General features: G+C 44.1%; 1 protein-coding gene across 3 annotated transcripts in view; it reads left to right on the top strand.

Annotated features, from left to right (window-relative positions):
- The window catches only part of RGS14 (regulator of G protein signaling 14), a 372,155-nt gene that overhangs the window by 313,279 nt on the left and 31,689 nt on the right, over positions 1 to 27,187 (top strand). For 2 of the 3 annotated variants that reach the window (XM_086931803.1, XM_086931805.1), the window contains 4 exons: positions 7,001 to 7,216; positions 21,025 to 21,101; positions 21,489 to 21,615; positions 22,438 to 22,519. In XM_086931803.1, coding sequence (XP_086787929.1) covers positions 7,001 to 7,216; positions 21,025 to 21,101; positions 21,489 to 21,615; positions 22,438 to 22,519 — 502 coding nt within the window. The remainder of the gene's footprint in view (positions 1 to 7,000; positions 7,217 to 21,024; positions 21,102 to 21,488; positions 21,616 to 22,437; positions 22,520 to 27,187) is intronic. The other variant, XM_086931804.1, reaches the window with a different exon arrangement.

Genomic DNA, 27,187 nt, shown 5'->3' with positions numbered 1-27,187 from the left:
AATTTCAACTGCATAACTCCAACCCCGACACCGCATTGGCGACTCAATGGGGAGCTCTCAAGGCGGTCTTGCGGGGTGACTTCATAGCAATTTCGTCGGCCGAAAACAAAGAGAGAAAGGTCAAGCGAGAAGAGCTCATGCAGAAGGTTAGGGAACTGGAGCAGGTACATCGTCGCACTGGGGCTCCCAGAATATGGAAGCAACTAAAAGCGGCGAGGAAACTCCTTTCAGCTCTGGATTTAGACAGAGCTGAGTATGCAGCACTGCGGCTGAAACACGCCTACTATACAGGGGGGGATCGCTGTGGCCGGTTACTGGCGGCTAAGCTCAGAATGGCGCACCAAAACCGTAGGGTAAAGGAAATAGCGGAGGCAGGGTGGCGATCAGTCACCGAAGACATCGACATAGCTGAGCGCTTTCGCGAGTTCTATTCTGAGCTTTACGCGGGGGATGACTCGGGAATAGGTGAGCCCGATGAGTATCTGGACTCGGTGGCTCTCCAGTCCCTGGCTCCGGTGCAGGCCGACTACCTGGAACGTGAGATTCGGATTGAAGAGGTTGTCACGGCAATTTCTAGGCTGAAACTCGGGAAAGCCCCAGGCCCGGACGGCTACACCTCCCTTTTCTACAAGACGTTCTGCACGATCCTGGCGCCCGTACTGACCAAGCTGTTTAATTCCTTTGCTTGCCCTGGTGCCATCCCGCCGGATCTCCTGCAGGCGACTGTATCAGTTATACCTAAACCGGGGAAGGATAGGACTCAATGTAGCTCGTATAGACCAATCTCCCTTCTAAATGTCGATCTTAAAATATATACAGGGATCCTGGCTGCGAGATTAGCTCCGTATCTACCTGGGCTGATTGAATCGGACCAATCCGGCTTTGTGCCTGGCAGCCAAACGGTGGATAATACTAAGAGGTTGGTGCATGTACTGGAGAAAGCCTCACGGATCCCGGGGGAGAGGATGCTGCTTTCGGTTGACGCCGAAAAGGCGTTCGACCGGGTGCACTGGCCGTATCTGGAGCAGGTGATGGCACGGATGGGCATAGGGGAGAAATTCAGGAACATGGTGTTTAACTGTTACAAGTACCCATCGGCTACGGTACCTGTCAATGGCTGCGGTTCACGGCACTTTAATATTGGACGTGGCACGAGGCAGGGGTGCCCATTATCTCCTCTTCTTTTTGCTCTCTACATGGAGCCCTTTGCCCAGAGAGTACGGCAGAATCCGGACGCGATCGGGGTACGGATGGGAGGGTACACTCACACGGTCAGCCTATATGCGGACGATGTCATATTCACGCTAGAGGACCCAAAGCGGGCCTTACCCGCATGTAAGGGGGAGCTTGATGCCTTTGCGGGAGCAGCTGGGTTTCGAATGAATGTAGGGAAATCTATAGCATTGGACATCTCCCTGACGCCCGAGACGAGACAGGACCTGCAAAGGCGTTTCCCGCTTCAATGGTCACAGCGCCACGTGCCATACCTAGGTATCCTGCTAGCTCCTACGTTACAGGCGATGGTGGTGGCTAATTATGAGGGGCTGGGCAAGAAAGTCAAAGAGGAGCTGGGGAGATGGGGCAAGGGGACGATTTTCTGGCTAGGTCGAATAGCGGCGATCAAGATGACGGTCCTACCCCAGATTCTGTACTTGTTTCGTGCGCTTCCGCTGCAGCCCCCTCGGGGCTGGATACGGCAGATGCAGACTGACCTGTCCCGATTTGTTTGGTAGGGCTGCAAGCCCCGAATGAGAAGGGCTTTGACGACTCTAGCGCCGGAGGCGGGTGGACTGGGGGTCCCTGATCTTCAAAAATATTTTCAGGCGTCACAGCTAAGGTACCTGGTGGAATGGAGCAGGTGGGAGTCAGACAAGCACTGGCTCTTCCAGGATCAGGCGGTGGCGGGCCGACCCCTGCAGGAAATACCGTTCCTGCACAGGACGCACCGTCCTCCGAACCTTTATGCATCCTATATCACGAGGGTGCCGCTGCGGATTTGGGACGCCACTAACACACCTTTTGGCCTCACCACGTTCCCTTCTCCATTCACGCCCCTAGTAGACAACCCGGACTTTATGCCGGGGACGGAACCGGGAGCCTATACACACTGGGGGGGGAAGGGTTGTAGAGCACTCTTTCATATATATGGTGAAGACGGGGTCCTCCCCTTCGAGGCTCTCAAAGAAACTTACCAGCTGACAGAGGCAGACAGGATGAGGTACTGGCAGGTTCGTCACTGGGCCTTGCAGCCGCAAGTGCGAGAATCAGCAGACAGGAACCTGTTGCCTTATGAAAGGTGGCTAGCGACGCGCACGGCAGATGCCAAACTGATATCTGATCTGTATAAAATGCTGCAACCTCCGCCATCTCATTTGTATAACCCCGGCAGAGAGAGGTGGAACAGAGAACTGGGGAGAACTCTCAGCCTCAGGGAGTGGGAGCAAATCTCGTACAGAGCACGACACTCCGCATATCATGTAGGGCTCACAGAAACCTTCAGCAAAGTCTCTACGTATTGGTACCACACTCCGGAATGCCTCCACGAAATGAACCGACTCCTAGACACTGCATGTTGGCGTAATTGCAGGCACGTTGGCACACTGACACACACTTTATGGGACTGCCCACTGCTACAGGATTATTGGAAGGAGGTAATCAATGAGATAGATGCATGTTTCGGTATAGAGTTGCCCCGTTTCCCAGCTTATATCCTGCTGGGTCTCCCCAATGATCTAATGTATCCACTGAAATCTCGGAGGGGGAGACACATTGCTATTGCGCTAGGCTCGGCGATACAGAACATTTTGATACACTGGCGTACACCCACTGTCCCCTCCATCACGGGTTGGCTTCATAGGCTGTGGCATGTTCTTGGGATGGAAAAAATATCGCTTACACTGGCAGGGGACGTAGATCAACTCCAAGAGCTGTGGCTACCCTTCCATACGCTACTGGCAGCTGAATTCAAGTAACTTACCTGCCCGAGATACCTGAGGCTGCTGAGACTCACTCCTCCCATACAGTGAAAGATCGGGGGGAAGGGTTCAGAACAGCACACCGGAAATGGGAGTGCAGGCGGATGTGAGTTGCGAGTGTTGGCGTTCTACTTGGTGCAGCACCGGACAGAGGGGGGGTGGGATGGGGAGGCGGGTGGGCAGGGAGGTTGTTGGGATGGTTTGTTCTGTTGAAAGAGGGGTACAGCGGGGTTGTTACTCGCATGCGGTCTAACGCTAGGGCACGTTACACAAGCAGGTCACCCGGGGCAGCTTTGACGAGGCTGGGACTGTTGAACTTTACAGGCGGCGGCAAGCCCTGGAGGAGGCATTGATTTATTTTGTCTGTGATTGGTTTTATTGCCCTTACACTTATGCCTTCACTGCTGTACCACTGTCCTTAATAAAATACTTTAAACCTAAAAAGGAGTGTAATCCAGGCTATGTGTTACACTCACTAAGGTGTTTCTCGAAGTGTGAGAGGGGATTCCCTTCTCATATATGCGCTTAGATTTTGCTGCCAATGCTTCCAGCAGTGAAGCGGTAAGGGGTTGACCAGGTTTTCTGGTCAGAGCCTGCCTTGTACCTGTTGCACCGTCCTCGTACTCCGGAGTGAGTGTACAATGAGCGTACAATGGTTGGAAATGCTACCACAGAAATCCTCGCTGTCTATAGATTGTGACAGTCATTCTTGTGCTTGTAGTGGTTATTATATGTACCCAGAGTTGTGCTCCGGTAACCTAATGTGGTGATGTTATGTCCAGGGCTTGTAAGGGAGTACGTGGAGGTGCCTTGCCGACAGATGAGGTAGTATAGATTATTCTAGGAAAGCCTGGATACGTGATGATCTAGAACCAATGGCATATGTGTGACCCCTGAAGAAGCCGTGTAGATAGGTTAATAGGACACATGTGAACTACAAATGCTGATATGGGGCTTAAATATCCTGGTTAGTCTAGCTCTCCCAGGGAATGTCGTCATTAAGTCCTATACTATGGGAAGAGAGCCTGAAAACCCAGTTTTGCTCTGCCCTAAAAAGGGCTTCTTAGCGTATTTGAGGGTGGGATTCCAGGATGGTCCAGTGTAGGTCATTGACTGTGTGGCTCATTGATGTAAAATGGGCACACTTCTTAATATTTTTTTTTTTGCACCTAATGTTACTCTGGTGTTCAGTTATCCTGGTTTTTACAGGACAAGTTGTCATACCGACATATTTGAGTTGGCATGGGCAGGTGATGAGATAGATGCAAATGACTGTTTTGCAGTTGGAATGCTTAGTCTGTCTCCATGCAAAAGTATCAGTTAGTGTCACCATTTTGGTTGCACTGGTCTTAAACTAACCTATTCCTGATTATCCGGTTTGGTACTTTAAACATTGTAGATTGTTTGGGTCTTAATTGTTCGAAAGAAACCGTTTATTTTTAAATTTATGACGACCTAAAATCCAGAATATAAGTGTATTATAAAATTCGTTAAAAATAACTCCCTATACTTAGTTCTTTTTTTCTAAAATTTGAAGCTGTTCTAATTTCATCTATAAGGAAATGTGACCAAAGTGGAACTGACCTGTGATTTAACACTACGAAGGAACGCTGTGTAAGAATTCAGTCATCACTGTATTCCACTGGTACAGCTTTTTTAACTTTATTTCCAAAGACAAAACAAACCCCAATAACCTACAAATTGAGTATCTGTCTCACTTTTCAATTAGCAGTGGTAGACTCTCTCTGACCTTACAAATGGTGTTACACTTCAAAAATACTCATCTGTGGTGATTTTTGCCTTTTATGAAGTATAGAGGTATTAGTCTTTGGGTGATCTACAGATAACACAAAAGGTGTTCTGGTCCGAACAGCACTCCTTAGACTTTGGGCAAGGGTGGAAGGGATATGGAGTGGAGGGTATCTGGCACAAAAGCCATCCATGGCCAACAGGCAACCGCAGGGTGGATTATTGTACTGCACCCAACCTTGCAGGTGTGGTGGATTTATAAACCCCTCTGGTCGAATGGATTGAGCACAAGCCATTTTGAAAAAAATCTAAATGAAATGCGAAATTGCCATTTTCAATCCACAATACTTTATTTAACCAATGTGAAATAACCTGCAATACTCTGTCATCTGTTCAGAGTTTTGGAGTGCTGTGTATGAAGACCATTGAATGTAACTGCTTCTTCCTGGACATCGTTTCACCGAAATGCCAAGGGTAGCAGATATGACATCCTACACCTTTTGACCTTAATGACATCACAGGAAATAGCGTTATAGGATCTTTGACACTGAATCCCAGGAAGGGATTCAATATGCCTGTATCTTGAAGCGATCACAATACTGAAGCCTAGTGTATAACTCTAAGAGAAAATGAACTGCTAAATCACAGAAAGATTTAAAAAAAAAAGATTAAAAAAAATAGTGGTCCAGGGCCACCGTTAATAATCCATATGGGACATATATTGAATATGGACTATGGCCTGAGTTACTCCTTACCATTGTTAACAAGTTTTGATTTCTGGTAACATGTAAGGAACTATCACACTAGCGAAGTATAGATGTAACTGCTTTGTTCATATATCATTAGGTGTGGTCTCGAGACAGTTTTAGCTAATTGCCACCCTCATGTAAAAAAAATCACACACACATATATATATATATTTCAATGAAAAAAGCAACAGTTAAAGTTTAGTCGTAGTTAGGAAAACGTTATTGATTCTTTCTAAAAAAAAAAAACTTAAACTACACAAACATTAGAAATTCTCAAGTTATAGTTATTTCCTACATTTATGATTTATGCCCCACCTTTAAATTGCTATAACTTTATTCTTTATTTCTATACAAACCAAACTTAAATTACAAAAGATTATAATTTCTAAAGTTACAGTTATACCTTAAATTTAGAATGTATGCACCAGCTTCTCTTTATTATAAGTAGCGCATCTCCATACACACTGCTTGCAGCTGGCAGAACACACAACCATAACTAAAACTAGCCACTCTACCATACACAGTGTTCTAACAAAAGATGTGATTTGAGATGTCGTAAGTGTTGTTATTAGTGTTATGATTTCATATTGTATAACTGATGCATCATAAAAGGGTATAAGCAAGATCACTTCTTCTGTTGGTCTTGCAACAAGTATATATTGGCTGTATGCGTTAGGGGTGGCAGTATTTTGCCAGATCCAGTGATGGTGGAAAATGCTTTACCCTTCTGATGCTCTCTTCTTTAAATTTTTTTTCATTTTTGGTATTCATGAATGTTTAAGCTATGCCTTCAGGTTACAGTAATTATGGGGCAAAGGCACTTTTGCTTTGCACCGATAATAATCGTATTTGCCTGTGATGTGCATTAAAACTAAAATAGGTTTCTATACCTGTTCTAGGTATGCTTGCCTCCTATGAAGCACCCATACTGTGCTTTTAAAATTGGGATTGCTATTTATTTTTTTTTATTTACAATTGTTATTGCAAGTATCTTGTTCCACGTTTAAGTAACCTGTTTTTTCTTATTATTTTTTAGGCATAGCCTAGAAATAATAAAAATATCTCTCCGATTTTCCTAAGCCTGACCTATTGGCTTTGCCAATGCTTGTTTTTCATGTATTTAAAATAATGAAGCATCATTCACAACAAGTTTAAAAATGTTAATGTTAACATTTGCTTCATTTTATGATGTATTCTAATGAATTCTGCGGAATTCATTTTTTTAATGGACGTAAAGTGGGCTGTCCCCGTGGGAGCTGCAGAAAGTAAATAGTTCTCACCAGGCACTGTTTACCTTGTGTGCTTGCCACTGTTTTTAGCACCTCTGTTAGAGGTTGCAAGAGGCAAACCAGGGTTTGAAGCCGTGACCCCTGGTGACTCCTTTAAGACATCCATGAATGTGTAGATGACATTTTTGTAGCAATACATTTAGATTCGTGGTGTCTGAGGTTCTTCGCTGGGAGTCCTCAGCACTTTACTTGAAACCCTTCCGGAGGGCATGGTCACATACTGCTGTTCTTCTTTCAGAACCATAGCGGAAATGTCAGCAGCACCGAGGCCGATCCCGAGGCCAGGCCAGACTCAGGCCCAGTGAAGTACTGCTGCGTGTACCTCCCGGACGGCACGGCCTCACTCACCGCCGTGCGGCAGGGCCTCTCCATCCGCGAAATGCTCTCTGGCATCTGCCAGAAGCGAGGCCTCTGTCTGTCTGATGTAAAGCTCTACCTCACGGGAAGCAAGCAGGTATGTGATAGATGTGAATGGACTGTTCATAAACATGGAATCTACCGCTAGGGATGCTGGGTATGTGGCTAGCTGGGGCCATAGGCAGTGCAGGTAGCCAGAGGAGTTAAAGACAGCTGGGTCAGAGCAAGTGCAGGGCTCCAGTATCCCTGGGATCGGTGAGTGAGGACGCTCCCTCCAATTAGCGCCAGGATTGGAGCCGGCACTGCAGCATCCGGTTGCAGATGAGAGGAGGTCCCGAGCTAAGTTCGGAAGATGTCAGTTCAGTCCTGCGCCAGTTAACCCCTTCACTGCGGTGGCTATTCCGATGCAGTGCTAAGGGGGGAGGGCGGCTGAGAGGCGGGCGCATGCTGGTGACGGAACTGCTCCGTCACTAGCGTCGGTTGCGCTGTGCTCATGACGGAGCGGTTCCATCACGGCCCCGCCCGCTCAATAGAAAGCTCAGCGCAGGCGTGGAATCCGCCCCGCGCAGACGTGCCGAGCTGGCCGTGACGGAACCGCTCCGTCATCAGCACAGTGCGACCGCGGCTGATGACGGAGCGGTTCCGTCATCAGCAGGGGAGGGGTTAAGGTAAGTTTTTGTATTTTATTTCAAATGTTTGCTCGCTCCCCGAAGATGCCGGCCACTACTGCCAGCAAGGCACTTTTTTCATGAAAATACTGCATTAATTCTAGAAATCAAACCCAGAGTTTAATGATTCCAAACAGTGATGTGTAGTATTGTGATGTTTTATAGGACAGCAGTGGTTCACTGTTCGCAAAAACTAGTACAGGTGGAGAATGTACAACACAACCATTCGTATGCATTGACTCTCATGTAGGAACAGCACATTAATACCATCTAGGTGGAATCTGGGATACTGTTAACAGCTCTACATCTAATGTAGTTTTTATTACAGAAACGTAGCTTAATAGCTATTCTATGCCTGAGCTAGCATTGGTGGTGCCTGTTGGTTATAAGGTGCTAAAAATCATTCGGGAAGGCAGACATGGGGTGGCGTTGAAATCCTTTTTAGAGATATTTACGAATGCAGGGAGGTGAGCAAACCCTCAGTGGGGGACTTAGAACAATAACTGAAATAATATATTAGTAAATGTATAGAGAATTGATACAATATTTATTAAAACCATAAATAACATTATATTTGATAATGTGATGGATGAATCAAACAAATTTTGAGGTGAAACGAATTCCTTGAGTAGGAATCTAGAGAACGAGAAGCAAATATTGCAATTGGACCAATGGATTAATGGTGCGACGCATTAAGCAGGACATACTTACTCTTGCCTTGCTGTTTTCTCATTTGTGTACGTTTACAATACACTCCATTGATTCCTTCCTGTGGTCGGATCATTTTGTGATCAAATTCTCCTTCCCTGCACTAAGTAGAACCCCTGTTAATTATGAAGCCACTCTGGTTATTATAAGACCATGGAGGAGAGTAAATCTTGAGCCTTTTACAAAAAATGTTAACCCTCCTTTGTTGAATGGGGACCAAACTCTAAAAACAAATGTTAGTGTACTCGAGAAAGCTTTGGTTAGGGCATTAGATGCCTGTGCACCCCAGAAATTAAGGACTTCGACCAGATCATCACCATCTGAGAAGTGGTATTCTAATGATTTGAGGAAAGAGAAAAGAGGCTATAAAACACTAGAGGGCTGTTGTCGACTCTCTAAAGGACCAGAGAAGCGAATGGCCTTTAGAACCACTTTAAATACCTATGACAAACCGCTAAGGCAAGTAAAGAAACAGCATTTTGTAAGGAGACTGGATTAGAATAATGGCTATTCAAAATAGTTAAGGAACTGTCGCTCGCTGTTTCTTTAAACCAAACGGCCATAGGCTCAGTTTAGCGTTGTGAGGAGCTGGCCACATTCTTTAAGGAGAAGATCAATATGAGGTATTCAACCTTTGAGTTTTATTTCCTGGTTTTATTTCCTGGTGGAAGAGATAGTCCTCAGAGATGCCAGTCTGCACTAAACCCCTGCCCTCATTTTATCTTCTCACGGCTTCCCCCCATATTAAGTCCATATTTTACATGGTGTTTCGATTATTATCTGACAAATGCAAAATTTCCATCCATCCAGAAGCGTGCCCTGGTGTTGCCGCTGGCGAAGAAAGCTGGAGTGGATACAGCTATCATATCTAATTATCGCCAGATTTTGCTCTTGCTGTATATGGCTAAAGTGCTGGAAAGTTAAGTTAACAATCAACTATATCATTTTCTTTTGGATGACACCCAAACAGGATTCAAAGCCAATAACAGCACTGAATCCAACTTGCTGGCAGTATTCGACAGCATCAGATCAGAAGCAGATCAAGATAAGGCAGTAGCCTTAATCTTACTAGATCTGTCCATGGCTTTCGATTTGGTGTTGCATTCCCTATTAATACAGAGGCTGCCTGAGGCTGTTCTGCAAACTGCTACTTTGTAGTGGTTTGGATTTTTTTGGGAGCAAGAGACCCCACTCCATAAAACTGTCCCCTTTCATTTCAACCCCTGCCTGTTCAGCTGCAGGGTCCCTTAATGGTCGTCTCTTAGCCCTTCCTTGTTTAACATTTATATCTCTTCTCTGGTGGGCATTGTTAAGACCTGGGGCCATGAGATCCTCTCGTATGCTGATGACACCCAGCTTATTATTTCTATTGACAAGAGACACATAAAGACACAAGGGAACTTGTTAGGCTGCATATCTGATGTGGCCAAATGGATGAAAATGTTGTGTCGGAAATTCAATGCAGGCAAAACCAAAATATTGCTCTTTGGAGGGGTAAACAAAGTGTGGAACGACGAATGGTAGCCTTCTCTCTTTGGTCCTGCCCCAAGCCAAAAAGAGTAGCCAAGAACTTGGGATTTCTGATAGATGATTCACTCTCTATGCAGGATCAGGTGAATGCAGTGTGTTGGGGATGTTTTGGACTCCTAAGTATGCAGAGGACGCTTTTTCGATGGATCCCGGTAGTTTGGTGCAGGAATGTTATCCTGGCGCTAATCATGAGCAGGCAAGACTTGGGCAAAGCTTTGTATCTAGTATCGAATATTTCTTTAGTCGCCTTCAACTAATCCAAAATAAGGCAGCCAGACGGATTTGTAACCGCATTAGACGTAGTTCGGCTTGCCTCAATTCGCTTCACTGGCTTCTGGTGTGCAAAGGTGCCAAGTTCAAGCTGTTTTGTTATGTACAGAAGGCACTCCAGGACAACACACCAGCAATTCTGCATAACCGAGTGTCTTTTGACAAACCAGCATGAGCAGTTCGATCTATGTATCAAGCTCTGGTGTGCAGCAGACGAATTTGGAAGGCTAGAATGGGTGGTGGCTCTTTTAGTCGTCTAGCAGCACTCCACTGGAATTCTCTCCCTCTGGAAATTCGACTAATTGGAGATTTCCTCACTTTATGGAAGTGGTTGAAGGCCTGGTTATTTGACTTTTAGTGATGGCTAATATATTGAGTCTGGTGTTGTTGCCTTAGTTCCCGGATATCCCTTAGGGGATGATGGAGTGCTTTATACTTTTAATAATAGGTGCAGAAGTTAAAATGGTCTGATAGTCGCATGCACTATTATATCTTTGATTCTAGCATTGAAGCTGGTTGTTCTGTTTTTCTTGTCCGTCACTTATGTCATCTCACATGTTGTGAGCCACTGTTTTTAGTAAGCGTTTGGATGGCAACTATACAGCCTTCATTCTTTCTGTATTCGAGTACTGACATTCCTTTTGATTTTTTTGTGTTCTTTAAGGACATCTTGCACCTTCCTCTTTTTATTTTGAATTGTGAAATAGAGCACATAGTAACTGATCAAATCACAGCTTCAAGTAAACAAATAGCCTTTTCCCAGTACATCAGGAACAGTACATGAAGATAACAGCAACTTTTGTCAAAGGAAATTCTATTGTACCTCTCACAAAGGAAGCACTAATAAGGGTACACATTTCAGTAGAGTAATGAAAGTTATGAGGTGATGGTAAAATATCCTGGGAAGACTTGGTATTTTCCTTATGTTGTATCTGTACTAATATCTTTGGAGATTGTGGGCATTGTATTTCCCAAGTATGACAAAAAGCATCTACATTTCTGCAAAAATGTTGACAATTCTATTTTCTGCGGATCCAGATTTTCTTCAAAAGGAGTGATGTTTTCTGTTTCTCTACTAATCAAGAATGTATAGAACTGAAAACCATTTTAGTTCAACGATTAGTAGGGTTTGCACTTTGCCAGCTTTCTATAGAAGATGGAAAGTCTGGGTAAATCTAGTTATTCCTGTGCTAGTAGGTCACAGGTCAGATGAAAGCACAACGCTGCACTGTGCTGTTTTTGTTTGAAGTTTGAGCATATCAGACAGCGCAAGGTTGCCAAATACCTATTGTGCACTTATCAAGAGCTTACAGTGGCTTACAGCCCGCCCATTACTTACCATTATTTTGGTTTTATTGTCCCATTCATTTGCTTGCTAGTTATTTGATGGCTTTTCTTGTCCATCGTGTTTGTCCCTCACCTGGACATAGCCTTTTTACAATTCTCCTGAATGGCTGCCTTGTGTCCTTCAAACGCACAAAATGAGGAATGCTTGCAATTTGTCTAACCACTGACTATAATATGGGGTAGCATTCCAACCCATCGCTCTTTTGCCCACCATGCTACTTAATATTTGACCCAGCCATATGAAAATCAACCTTGACCCGGCTCCAGTAAGAACAGTCCAACCCTAACGGCCAGGTCCCCTCTGAACTGGAACATAAGCAATCCAAAACTATTCTTGACCTGATTTGGGCTCGTGAGTTGGATGCAGCATGGTTCAGGTGGCACAGTGAGCAAGCTATCCATGTCTGGGCATACTCTTGGCCACGTAGAGTGTTGCATCAAACACACAAAAGGTGATGGGAAGAATGTTTGCAGTTTGACTAATGACTGCCATTCTCTTAGGTAGCATTCCAACACATCATTCTTTTGCCCACCATGTCACCTCAGATTTGATACAGTCATATGCAAATCAGTCTTGACCCTGCTCTCATAGGAACAGTCTAGGCTGAACTGACTTTGGTCCTTCCACTGCTCACTTTTAGGGAACTACTTTTTTTCCTTTTTAGTAAAGCACTGTATCAGAGTGCATGTGTTATCCATCTCCCTCCGTCGTTTTTCTCCCCCTGCCCCAAAATACCCTCTCCGTGCTCTGTTTGTGCTCTCTTTCGCTCTCTCAATCTCTTTCTTGTGTGCTTCCATCCCCAGCACATCTCACATGCTCTGGTTTACTGACCGTCTCGTGTGGTCCTCCCCCGCTACCCCATATTGCTGTTTGCCTTGTGAGCTTCCTTCCCTCTGCATCCACTCCAAGCTGCTTCTTCATACCACTTGCTCCCCTCTGCCCACAAATATGTTTTCTAAAAGAATTATTTTTAGGGATAGGCAGCAATTGCTTTCTTTCCTCTACATAACTGCTTTCACATACTTGCAATCTCTTTTTTTAATTGACTGATCTAAATGACGCCTGCCGTCTTAAATTGATCAATAAAAAAAGTAAAGAAAATGACATCTGCCTCATCTATAGGCACATCTTTTTTGTCAGTACTAAACAACATTGGCAAAAAGCATTGCATTTTACAGATGTTGTTCAGCATTTCCAAAGAAGTGTTGGCAGGGGAGTTGGTTAGGTCCTAAAGACGAGATCCATTGACTTTGTCAATGCTTGTAAATATATATATATATTTTTTTTATTCATTGCGATTTTATATAGTGCAAACTTTATCCGAAGGCGTCAGAGCGCTTTACAAAAGGACCAGTTACTTTACATAAGGACTTCAGAGTACATGAATTTCATAAAAGATGCAAAAAGAAAAACTCTAAATTCACATAGAATGGTAGTAAGTAAAACAGTCTACTACAGATACTAGTGGTTAGAGTTGCATATATACAAGTTGCAGATTCACTCAAGGAAATGATACAAACAGATAAACTCTAAATTCCCGTAAGAATGGTAGTAAGTACAAAAGTCTACTACAGATACTAGTGATTAGAGTTACATATATACAAGATGCAAAATCACTCAAGATTACATTTTAAGAAGCGATTAGGGTTGGACAATTATATATTAGATATTTACAGGGCATGAACTACCAAACAGTGGAGTGTGGGCATATTTTCCTTGCTAGCACTGGGTCCTATAGCAACCTTGCTGAGCCACTGGTGTCGCCATCATGGCAGGTGAACTCTTCGTCAGGGGTAGAACGTGATAAAAATACTAATACAACACAGGTCATTATAACAACGCTAGTCTTTCGAAGCACATCTCCCTCAGGGTGAGTGAAGTAAGAGGCTAGGGTTTCCGTAGAGTACACACTATTACCCAGTAGAGGGCACTCTTTCCTCGCAGATTGTGTCCTGTTGCACTTATGCAACACTGGGTACTGGCTCTAGGGCTTGTTAATAATCAGTCAAGTTTATTGATTGATGACTGTATAAAAATAAAGAAATCGATTTGTATGCATAGGAAAAACGAGGTATTACTCCTTGATCACTCTGTGATGAACAAGGGAGTAGGTAGAAGAATAAAATACCTCCCATTTTGAACTATATTGCTCCAACTGCGTGGTGAGCAAAGCGTGTGATCATGCCTGTTTTTAAAAAGGCCCCCCTGAATTGTTTCCCCGAGAAAGTTTCCTTCTTTCAATTTTTCTTTCCTTCTTTTAATTTTTCTTTCCTTCATTTAATGTCCTTCTTTTCATTTTACTTTCCTTTATTCCTGTTTTGTTTCCATCCTTGCAACATTCTTTCCCTTCGCCTGTCTGACCGATCTTTCTTTCTTTGCTTTCTTCTTTCGCTCTCTCACTTCAATTGCAGCTCACATTTTTGTTGTGATTTTTAATCCTCTTTCTCCTTGTAACCTTCTTTGGTTCTTTTACCACTCCTTGGCTCCAACCCTTGAAATACGCCTTCCTGTTATTTATTAGTTCCTGCTTCTGTTTTGTGACATAGGAGTAACAGTTCACAATTAATAGTAGTCATAAAAATTAATGTCATCCCTCCTCTGACACCCCTGTTCCAGCTGGGACAGCAGGTGCTTTCCTACGCCCTGGGCGACGAACATAGCTCTTAGGCTCCCGTACAGTTGCTTAGTACAAAGGAGATCTTTGTTTTTGTTTCAGGCGCCACCATCTTATGAAATGATATTAGCATTTGATTCGCACGCACTCATTTTGCCGTCCTAGTTTGGATGGGATTTATAATGTTCTTGTTTTTTGGAAACTGTAATATTGTACCTAATTCAGGGCACAAGTCCTAAAAAAAAGAAGTGGGGAGACTAACCTAGTTAGGCAGTATGCAAGCGAGATCACGGCTCATGACATCACGGTGCGCGACATCACGTGCGTGACATCACGGTGCGCAACATTATGGCGGATTACATCACGGTGCATGACATCATGGCGCACAACATCATGGCGCACAACATCAAACATGGCATCACAGGATGTGACATAATAGGAAGTGGCATCACAAGCCACGACTTTACAGGAAGTGGCATCACAAGAAGTGACATCAGACCGTAAGCCCTCACATATATGATTAGCAGATCTATCATGAGTACATTTGAGCGTATTTCGAGTGTACATGCAAACCAGGCGCGCAACACCCATTGAACTCACCGGGCTTCAGCCCGCCGCCCCCCCCCCCCCCCCCCCCCCCCCCCCCATCGTGTGTGGCAGGCCGGGATGAGACAGATCCCGGGCACACACACAGCACCCCCGAACGTTTCACAGGTCGTTTAAAGACCATTTGAATGTTAATTAGGCATTGTTATTGTTTCAGCCCTTGTAAGAGCTCCTGCAGCTCGACTCTGCGCTCCACTCTGCCTACTGATTAAAGTTCAGCCCCCCCCCCCGAAATTTTTTCTTAGCCCCCCCGAAATGTGGCTCTAGTTGCGCCTCTGATGCAAACCCTCCGGATTTAGGGAGAACACTCAAACTTTTGTAAGCTACACATAAAACAATGTTGCCTTTTGTCAGCGTAAGGTTTCCTTTGCCCAAGGATTGAACAAACTAACTGTACTGCCAGCCTACGCAACCAGGCACAATATTCCATATGCATCACATTTCCATGTAGATGTGATTGTTTTAACTGCATGCGCTGGTCATAGGTAAAACCGCTCTCCTATGCAAAGTATTCTTACTCAGCCTTACCCACCTTCACTCATCATTTTGGGAGATTGGGGCTCATTTTTCACCAACAGACCATGACGGGAAGTAAGAGAGAAAGATAGAAAGGGAAGATAAGAGAGAGAAAGAAAACAATGATGACTGCATTAAGGGGGCTGAAAAAAGAACCTGCAAAAATAAGCAATTTTAGGGTAGTGAAAGAAAAAGATAATTGCAACCATGGCATTTAGCAATAGGACCCTAAGAAAAAGTTTGCATATTTTGTTTCCCAAAGCCACGTAAACACTATTTTATGAGGCTATTTCCTCTCTGCATGTGTGCTGCAGAATGCACATACATGCAAAGAGGAAATAACAAGGAGAAATTGATGTATTTCTTCTTGCTACACCAGCCTCGGGTAGACTCACCAGTTTGGTGCAAACCTATATTTACAAGTCTTTGTAAATATGGTACTTCATCAAAATACATTGTTGGATGCACAGGGGCACTCTAGAACCACCAATATAATGCCTACTTGACGCAAGCTAATGCAAGGCAGGGGAATGTGTGGTAATGTAAATCCCAACAGATATTAAGTTAGGGTAGGGTTCTGCTAGAAAAGTGACTTAACCCGGATACAAAATCTGGGCATCAACTTGTACATTTATTTTTATTTAAAGTCTTGCCACAAAGAAAGTGGCAACAAGAAGAAAACTGACAGTAAATCTGTTCTGGTTAATTGGTTGCAAAGATTGTATTTTAAAATTTCTTATGAGGTTAAGGCACCTGCCGCAGAGATTTGTGAGTTCTACCAAATCTGAATAGTGAAGATAACTCTGGATGGAGGTTAATGCACCTGCTTGAAATATCTGTGATTTGTCTAGCCTCAGTTTGGACTTAAAGTAGCATAGTGGGTTACTGCAAAGCACATCATGTAACATGCAAATGACAGATTTTTTAATGTAGCTAGGTAAGTGGGTTACTGCTTTGAACACAGAGATCCTTATGTTACCTGCAGTTGCATGGTAAACCTTATAATATACCACAGTGTGCTGTGGAAGATGATATGTGGCTTCTACAATTTGTAATCCCTCATTGTGTTATGCAACACACCCTGTACAATGATTTACAAATGCATATGATTTATTGTTAATGTAATATGTAAGTGTGATGTACACCCTGCATTAGGATGAGTAGCACCAGAAAGGAAAACATAGTGGTAATTAAATTATTTCATCACGTCCTCAGGGGTAGCAAAACTCTATATAAACGACATCTATGTTGTGTTAATACTGGGAGAGACCCACACATCTGAGGTTCTTACAGTGCACCATATCTCGTAAACAGAGCCTGAACAAAGTGAAAAGCTGCTTCTTTAAAGTATGTGTGAAGTGCTAACAAGGTGTGAGCCTTTGTTTCCCCTCTGCTGCATTTGCATCAGGTGTGAGGCAGGAGACTCGAACAAAAGGAGGCCTGATGACCCCTCAGATTGGGCCTTTGTTGTGAGCCCAGCAGGAGTCTGAAAGAAGAATGCCCTGTCCCCGCCTGCACGTTGTTTGCGGATGTAAAGCAGACAACAACGTGCAGGAGCTGCTGAAAGTGTCCCGGTGTTAGAAAATCACACCAGGACGAATTAAGCACATTGTTCAGTGGGGCCCAACTTCTACACAGGGTGGAAGCTGTCCACCCTGTGAAGAGAGTGGGTGGACGCAGTCCACCCGCGTGCACCCCTGACTCGTGCCCTGACCTAATTATAATTACGTCAAATATTAAATCAACTGACTTCAATTATACGAGGAAACCTATATGTTCATCATTTCTCATTTCTTACGTTAGCCTATTTGTGAGAATTTAAAAAAGAAACACCTACCATATCAAGGCCTTTTCCTCAACCGCTTGGAAGTTCAACAGTTTTGTAACTCAGCTGAGTACTGGGGCAGGGTGGCGTACCTGGCAAAGTGACGTCCACTAAATGAAGACTGTACGCCCTGCGTGCACACATTCCGAATGAGCCATACATAGCTCCAACATGTCGAACATTATCTCTCAACCTGTGCCTAATTTGTAAAAAGCACAAAAAAGTGCCAGGGCCCTCGTCAGGAGGCCACCACACAGCTTGCACCACCCATTACCACTGCCAGTGACAGTACCTACACAACTACTAACCCTTGCACTGCTACAAGTGCGACATTTAAGACTACCCCAGGCCCCTAAGCTATGAAAATGGATGGACAGCTGGTATTAGTCATTGTTGAATGTATATTGAATTAATAAACTGTTGTTCTGTTAATCTTTTAACAGCACAAACTGCGCCACCAAGAGGCAGCTGTCATAAGTGCCGGTGCCGAGCACCGGAAACCACTGGTTCAAATTATGCACTGCTCTCAGCACAGATAACGGAAGAGTGGAGCCACAGCTAGTCAACCCATGCCCTGGCACACACATAAATAACCCCCTGGTCAGAGTAGGACAGTAAAGCATTTGTAGCAGCATTGGAACTGCCCTGGACTCCACCATAACATGCAATCATGCTGTCACCGGCTATTGGACAGTTTTATCGACTGCAACCTACCTATATAAACACACATCTACAAAACATTTTACATTTTGACTGCTCTACCTTCAACAAGGACGCTGCTCTCACCAATCGTCAAAACAAATAATATATATATATATATATATATATATATTTCACTCCGAGAATGCCGGAAGGGCTTGTGAGGCTGTCTGGGCGGTCCGAGTACCGGAGCCGGCGCTCCGTGAAAATCCACTCCTAAGGTTCTCCTCGTTTCCAAAGAACCACTCGGACACCTCAAGTGCTTCAGCTTAGTTTAATTTTAACAACAGGAAAAACGACGCGTTTCGGGGGTGAACCCTTGATCGCGCTCAAGTGTTCACCCCCGAAACGCGCCGTTTTTCCTGTTGTTAAAATTAAACTAAGCTGAAGCACTTGAGGTGTCCGAGTGGTTCTTTGGAAACGAGGAGAACCTTAGGAGTGGATATATATATATATATATATATATATATATTATTAATTACAAATATACTAGATGTCTTCTGCAACATTTTCAGAGATATATTTTAATGTGTCCATTTTAGCGCATTAACCACATTAACAGGCAAAAAGTGAAGTGTTTTTTCCATGTTCTTTGTACCATGTGACGGGGGTGAAAGCATCACAAACACAAAAAAACACTGTATAAAAATTGAAAGCGGACTGCGTTTCCGCCAGTGAACAAGGATACCTTGTATTCGAAACGCGTCTGACGATGGTGGTGTAATAAAACTAAGAACTGCTTAACCACGAAACTCATGGGTGTCCGTTTCCCGTTTCTCGGCGAGTCCGGATATATATATATATATATATATATATATATATATATATATATATATTATATATATATTCGGCATAAAGACGTCTTTGCAGCAATGCAGCAGCAGCAGAAAGAGACGAGGCAAACCCAATTTCGTGAGTAGTGATTTATTTGCTCACCACCAAACCACCACCACGTGTTTCGGTGCAAACAGCACCTTGATCACATGACACCGTTACATGGCGGGTGTGCTCAATTTAAAGGGCTCTTAGCCAATTATTGCATGCCAGATGTAAAGAAATGGAAAACATAGTGACAGATTCAACTAACTGCATAAATGCATGAGACTGGATAATGACAATTCATAAGCAGGAATGTGCATCTGAAAGTTTAGTCCTTGATGACCCAGATAAGAGGACCATAATATACACTAAATATAGATACATAAATAAATACATTGGTATATATACTCATTTAAAATTCATCTATATACTACAAAGTAGCAACAGGTAAAATAAAACCACTGTGCAAAACTTCGCAATGTTAAAAAATATAAAGTGCAATAAGGAAAACTCTCTATAAATACTCATAAAATCACATATAATATTGCCTATAAATATATAAATATGTGCATATAAATATAGAATGGTGTCATCAAATTTGATATTGGTATGTCCCTGGATACACAGTCATCATTAAGGTTAACTTATTCAGTGTGGGCACCCTTTGTGCTCGTAAAGAATTGTTATCATTCCTGCAAAAAAGATCAAATTGTCCATTGTGTGAAGCACTAAATGAGCTATATCAATTTGCCACACGGACATGAGACTCAACTGTAAGCTGATCAAAAAGTGGCTTAAGTGCAATATACGTGCAACCCAGTGATAGTAAAATCTGTAAAAAATCTGTAAAAATTATATATATATATATATATATATATATATGAATCTTGGCAGCTCAGAGGGAGATGAGGTTCACTTACTCTGCCTTCTCTTTCAACCCCTCAATCATGCTCGCTGCTCACCTTTCTTAGACAATAAGTCTGGCAATGGTCTCGAACCCCGCATTTAATAAACCAACAGAACTTAATTTCCCGATAGTCAATGCGACTCTGTAGTTCAGAACCGCACAGCACAGAAGGTTGCCATGAGACACGTCGTGTACTCTATTTCCCGATATTCAATGCGATTCTGTAGTTCGGGAGCGCGTAGCAGGGGGGTGTTGCTAGGAGACCAACCACAAGGTTTACCTCTAGGTCCGACAAAAAACCTGCTTGAAAGCCACACACAAACACAGACACTTTCACGAATACGATGTAGTCAAAATGTTGAAATGTTTAATATATATGTATATAGAGAAACACTGTTGTAATATGGGTTGACTAAACATCCGAGTATTTTCTTTGTTTATGTGTTCAGGCATGAAAGAAGGACTTATATATGTGGTAAATTCAAAATGGTGGCTACTTGAAAAAGGCTTACACCGAAACGCGTCGTCCTTGCTCTACGAGTGCACAATAAAGGATTTGTGCAAAGATCTCCTGGTGTGCCATCTCTGTGTCCTTCTAATTAGTGGGATCTGGAACCTGTGTGAAGTAAAGAGTAGCGGCTGCTACTACCGATGGCACCAGCGTTGTTTGGCCGAGGATCGCTCGAGCAGCGTTTTTGAAGCATATATATATATATATATATATATATATATATATATATGAATCTTGGCAGCTCAGAGGGAGATGAGGTTCACTTACTCTGACTTCTCTTTCAACCCCTCAATCATGCTCGCTGCTCACCTTTCTTATCTCTCCTGCCATCTTTTACTCCCTAGGGCACATCTCTCACAGAGTCGTACCACATCTGTCACTGCCCTCTCCTCCTCTCTTTTCTTTCTGTCTCTTCTCACTCCATTTCCCCTTGCCTTCACCCCATCTCTCCATCACCAGCTATTTCCCTCCCTACCTTCCGTATGTGCCCTTCCTCTTTTCCCAGCTCCCCCTCAATGCTGCTGCTCCTTCTGGTTCTGCTGGCCTCCTTAGCCCTGTAGATATGTTTTGACATAGTTGCCTCCGCCTGCGTGTCTGTCTCTCTCTTTCTCTCTCTCTCTCTTTTTCTCTCTTTCTCTCTCTCTCTCTCTCGCGCTCTCTTTCTCTCTCTCTCCCCCCCCGTACATAAATTCTACATTTGAGCTCTGCGCCATTAGACTTGACTGAGGCGTGGGAAGACTTTTGGAAAATCCCTCAGCTAGAACTCCCAACTATTAGATGGACAAAGAGAGGAGGACACGTGTTCGTCCTTACGCAACAGCATGCTCCGAGGGCTACAAATGGCATCTCCTCATCTCAGAAGTTATTTTTTCCTTTTCTTCTAGAAGACTCTCGTTCTGGACCAGGACAGCATGGTTCTCAGTGACCAGGAAGTGATGCTGGAGAACAGGATCAGCTTTGAGTGAGTCTTTGTGCCTCTGCCAACACAGAGACAGATGAGAGGGGCTGCGCTGAGAAGGATGGCAGCAAACCTAAAGCCTGGTCATGCAGTGAGCCTTGCACATGGTTGTGTTTAGGCTACCGTGGTAGGGCTGCACCACGTTGGTTCAGTGATGGGTTGGGCCTTTGCAAGGTTGGGCCTGCTCTGGAAACCTGCCTCCAGTGTGGTGCCTGCAATGGTTCGGTCTGTTCTAATGAGACCTAAACCAGCGGGCTCTCTTCCAGTTTATTCTGAAGGGCTGGGTTAGGTCTAGACCTCTCTGCGCTTCCTTCATTTGAGGGCTGAATACACATGATCTACTGCACAGAGCAATGTTGGTTATGAATGTCTTTCTGGATTTTTCATTAGGCTTGAAATTCCCATCATCAAGAAAGCAGTTCGAATCTCTGCTAAATCTGCCAAGACAGTGCGTGAAGCCCTGCAGCCAATAGCCGAGAAGTACGGAGTGAGCCTTCAGCAGGTGGTGCTGCACCTGGTAAGATAAGCTCCTAGGGTACCCAGCAGCTGGTAGCATGCATAGTAAAGCCCTTCCCTGCCCTCAACAGCAGGTGCTGCTGCACCCCGTTGGATGCTTTTCATGTGCCTGTGGTAAGGTAGAACTGTGATTGACTAGATCGTGCCCTAGTAGCTGCCCCTCAGGCTTAGTAAAGCCACCTCATGCGCCTCCAGCATACTGCTCTGCACCTTCTACAACCCGGTCCTGGCAACTCCAGCAGTTGTTGTTGTGATTGGTTAGAAACACTTCTCACTTCACCAGAAGGTTGCCTAGGGTACCATTTTGGTTGGAGTGACCTTCTCTGGACATTATTCACATCATCATAGACTCAAACCTTTCTCCCCTTTTCCCCAACTGTTCCCTTCTGTCTGCCTTCTTTCTCCATATCCAGTCCCTTTAGCCTGTATCCTTTGCTCTTTATTCCTTACTTCCTGTGGTTCCTCTGTCAAATCTGCAGGCCTAGAAGTCGGGCAGTGTTTCAACCTAGAGCACATTCTCCCTTCCCCTCCCCCTTCCTCTTCCCCTTCATTTCTTTATATGTCATGCCATGTTTTGTTATTAGTATTTGTGTTGTTCCTCTTATGCCATTTGTCTGGCCCCATATCACTTTCAAGGTCTGGACACCGCTTTCAGATGATCCTGGTATGTGTATAGCTTGTTGTGTTTAGTTAGCATAGATTGGTTTGCCCAATGCATTGTTTAACAATAATATCTGAGGCGTCCCAATGTTCTCTTTGCACTCCCATCTCCTGCGCCACCTTCTCTCCGAGGTCAACCATTGAAGCTTTTATTTTTTCCTAGAGCGGGGAATCGAATGTGCTTGATCTGGACAGGCCAGTGACCGCTGTAGCTGGACAAAAGCTGGTGTTAGCAATGGTCTCGGGTGAGTCCAAATGCTTTACTAATGATTGTCTGTATCAGTCCGCTTTGACTGTGAGTGCACCAGGAGCCTTGCTGCCATTTTTCTATAAGGGCACAGTGGTTCTTACCTGAAGCCCCCTGCAGCACTGTCACCTCTACCCCACTCCATGAGACTCCTTCTGACACTTGTAGGTGATGTTGCCAGATCTGCAGAATGCCACCAGGAAGCAATGTTCGCAGTCCTTCGCTTTCAATTGAGAACCTAATGCTTTCTGAGCCTTGCTGTTCACTTCAGGTGAACCAATTGTTTTAAAACACCTCAAAAGCCTGATTATTAGTGCAAAAACCAACACATGGAAAAATAAATTCTGCTAACATGAAGTTATTTGACAATTCTACCTAAAGAAGTAATGTGACCTCCCAATAGTCTTGCAGGGTAACAAGCGACTTTAGAAGAGCAATTGGGGATTTCTCCCACCAATTTTTGAGAGATGTCCTGCTATTCCTGGGCAATCAGTAATTTTGAAAAACATTGGGCAGCGACATTGGTCACAAGTGAAGTGGATGAAAGCATCATCACAGCGGCCCTCCTGCCCCTCCTCCAGAGGCTAGTTGGCTTCCCCTTTCGAGTACATCTTCCACCTTATAACAGAGAGCCACACCCTCTGCTACAAACACAACGTCAACAATCTGAAGAAAATGAAGGTAGTCTGCACTGAATAAAACGGCCTGCGTTCTCTACTGATTGACCATCTAAATTAACTTTATTTTGCCCATCGTATGCTTTTATACTAGCTGAAATTATGGTCGAAGGGCTAAGCCTCCTTTCATCATAGTGTCTCTTTTTTACACTGATGTGACTCCTTATTAATAATGAAAGTGGAAGTTGTGTGGAGAATATTCTAGAAGAGGAGGACTTATTCTCCTCTGGTAGAACTAAAAAAGAGCTATGATCTCGGGATTAATAAAAAGTTTGTCTTGCATGGAGGGATAAAGACCGAAGGGTAACTCCTGAATGGCCGATTTGTTCTAATGCTGTCAGTTCAAAGCCTGACCAAGCTCTTGGTCTCTCATCCTGGCATGTCTAGGGTCTAAACCGTTGAACTGACTGGGAGTCACCCATCTTTGGTAGCCTTCGGGCGCTTGGAAGGAGCTTGATCCTTGGGGCTGAAATATGGACCTTTAAAGATTGTTTTGTTTCATCTCAGGTTGCCAAGCTTGATTTATTTTCCTCTTCTTTCCTTGTTCGTGAGGTGTATTTGTACAGGAGTAAGCAGTATTCCTGCATCTAAAAAAGATGCAGCCCCCAAGACAAGATAAGAAAACCTCTTTAGTAACTCACACATAAGATTAGCATATTCCCACTAAGGATCATAAAAAATACAACACAGCAAAGTACGCACTCTCCTATGGTGTAGCATGCTAACCATCTAAAACGGATGTAGTGCCCCACATAGTGGTTATGAATCATTTTATAAATCCTACAGTACAATACACCCCATAAACTATGCACATGAATCAGGTACAATAGAGAACAGGTCAAAAAGTAGAGCATGTTTTCCCACACACGGGGAAGTACAGCAATCTCTGCAGTAGTGCTAGTATCTTTTATGCACATGCGGTGCTCGACACAAACAGTGAAAGCTTTCCTATTAAACTTAGAACAGTTACATTATAGCGGTGGCAACTAATGCTTTAGTCGTGCACTGGATACAACAAGCCAACACATGCGTGTGTGCTTTCCTGTTTGCATGTTGCCATGCACTGGGGTGGCAATGAGGTAGGCCCATACCTACACCTATGTCACACCTCCCCCTCTGATGCCACCTGAATTTTCCAAAGCTGACTCAGCCTGTGCATATTCAGTTGCCCCAACACGGTGTACTCCAGCAGTATTATGGGACTCAACAGTAGTGCTGGTGTGCTGGCGTGGACAACAGTGAGTCTGCAGGGGGGCTACAGTGTTGGGAACCACAGGCACACAAGGAGGTTTGCAGACAACTAACTTGAGCCTCACACTGTCGCCCACTAGCGGCTGTGCAAGACCCCACAACCTCAGAGTCAAAGTCAAAACTCTCTTTATTCGAATGTCAAAGACAACTATAAAAGATAAACATAAAATAATTCATAAATACATATAACAATCATTAGCAGCAATGTGAAAATACATTTAACTTGAGATCAGGAATTTTCCGGTAAAACACATCTGCCTTAAGAAAACTGCTCACTGTAAAGAAGACATCAGTATTTGGCATTGAGGGCGACTCTACATTGTTTACAATGGTAAGATTTAAAAAGAGGTAATAAATAACGTATCCTAAAGGTTTATACAATGTACAAAGTATCATAAAATGCAATAAAGATTGGAGTGAGACACTGTCACAGGCACATTTCTTATCAGTTAAACTGCCATAGTGACTCTGCCGAAACACAACATATGACACCACAACCTATTCTCAGGGCAACCAAGGAGCTGGTTATTTCCCACGAGTGACCACAGAGACGTCACAACTTGATTGTGATCCCAGACTCTAACAAATCACCTCACGACTCCAAGAGCTCATTGTCATGCTGCCCATTGCTGCTGCACCAATACCGCCTTTTGACATGCTCCCCTCCACTGCTGCTTGTTGGCAGTCTTGGATCGCAAGATTTGAAGTTTACCTTGTTTCAATGAAAGAAACTGATGGCACAATGAAACGCACCCTCCTCTACTTCACCCGAGATGAAGTCCACAAGATGTTTCTCAGCCTGCCTGACAGGCAAAGATAATGACTGTGATGCAACTCTTAAACAATTAACAGTCCGTTCAGTTCCGTTCCAAATGGATACACACATTATGAATGCTTCATATTGTGCCAAGCCAAACAAGGCCCAAAAGAAGCCATTGACATTTCTACACCCCCCTCTGTGTGATTGTCAGCATGTGTGGGTTGAAGGACTCGAGATCAGGGTAAACATCATTTAGAGGTGCTGCTCGGATCAACTCTTAGGAAACATCTTAAGGTAAAACAAAATGGCACTGACATAGTGTTAGCACTTGCTAGATCGTATGAACAATCTGAAGTGCGAGCAGTACACATCAAAGCATTGCTGACCACCAAGTCCATCAAAGCCAAACCCCCTAACACAACTACCAAACCTGGTGGGGCACTGAAAAAGATCTCTGCTAGAAAAGTCAGTAAAACCTCCAGTGACTGTGGCAACCCTACCACCAAGACAGTCCATGCCCTGCCAAAAGAAATTCCTGTCCAACCTGTGTCAAATCTAACTATTTTGCCAAGGCCTGCCACACCAGCAAAAACCCCAAGCACCAGCTAAATCAAATGCAGAAAAAAGTGATGGATGACATTGTGGCCAAAGCAAATGGATCCAAGTAGTTCTCCAAAATTGATCTTGCGTCTGGCTGACACAGCTGAATATCCACAGAGTATCACAACCTTCTCCATGAATGTGGGACTTGAACATTACTGACGCCTCAACTTTGGATCGTCAGTGCAGCTAAAGTCTTCCAATACTGCATTTGGGAGGTTTTAGCTGGACTGCCGGTGGCGCTCATCGTGAACGATGACATTCTCCTGCAGACCACACGCATAGAAGAACACAACTGTCGCCTGAGGACCCTTCTCACCAGAATCGAAGACTGTGGTTTGACCTTGCACTGAGGCAAGTGTGAGTTCCAGAAGCAGAGCACCGACTTCTTTGGCTATTGCTTGGCTGCTGAGGGAATAGTCTCTGACCGAAGAAAGCGCAAAATGTCAAAGCAGCAACTGCCCCTCAAGAACGTCATGGAGATACAGAACTTCCTAGACCTGGTGAGGTACTATGGACAGTTAATTACCAACCTTACCACCCTCACCAAGCCATTATAAGACTTCCAGAATGCAGAAACACCTTGGGCCTGGACACGTGAATAACAAGAGGCCTTCCATAACACGAAGGAAGCTTTGTCTGCGACACCCACAGTGAGGTGCAATGAACCCAAACATCTCCACTGAGCTCCTTATTGATGCCAGTCCTACTATGCTTGGTGTTATCTTGATACAGTGAGCCGAGGGCATGGTAGCTTATGCCAGCCAGGCTCTAACCAATGGAAATTCATGGCACCCAGCATGGACCTCAGAACCCTAGATGCACCCTGTGTCAAGGAAATAAAGTAACAAATAAATCAGGACAGCCGTCGAAGAAAGTCCAATAAAAGAGACATAAAGGTTGGTGACCATGAGTTGCTGAGAGACGAAAAACTGGTATCAAGTTCAAGCCTCCTAGAGCACAAAACGTAGCATTAGTCTAGGTTGCCACCACAGGGCTCTGTATTTAGGGCTTGAAGGAGTGGGATGTCTTTCCGTACCCTTCACCACCACACTGATTTGAGGAGCAGAGCTGAGATCTGCACCGTAGTCCTTTACGTACTGAGATCTTGTTTGCGGCACTCCCGGCACGCCCTATGAAGGCCATTTGATCAGATTATATCCAGGTGTAGTGACATTCATCACCGTGCTCGGCTATTGGTTGCAGTGTCACCTTGATAACTCTTGTATCCTTTTATAAACGTGGTTAAGGCATTTGGTTATGTTTGTCTGACTACCAGAGTGCTTCTCCAGGTGTATGTGAATCTAGGTATCATTTACATGAATTTTAAAATGATTATCGTGCCCCTCACACCTGCGCTAGCGGACTCACATAGACT

The sequence above is a fragment of the Lissotriton vulgaris genome, chromosome 7 (genome assembly GCF_964263255.1).
Source record: "Lissotriton vulgaris chromosome 7, aLisVul1.2, whole genome shotgun sequence".
Classification (NCBI taxonomy): Eukaryota; Metazoa; Chordata; class Amphibia; order Caudata; family Salamandridae; genus Lissotriton; species Lissotriton vulgaris.
Note: the sequence above shows the minus strand (reverse complement) of the source record. Positions and strands in the feature narration are given on the sequence as shown.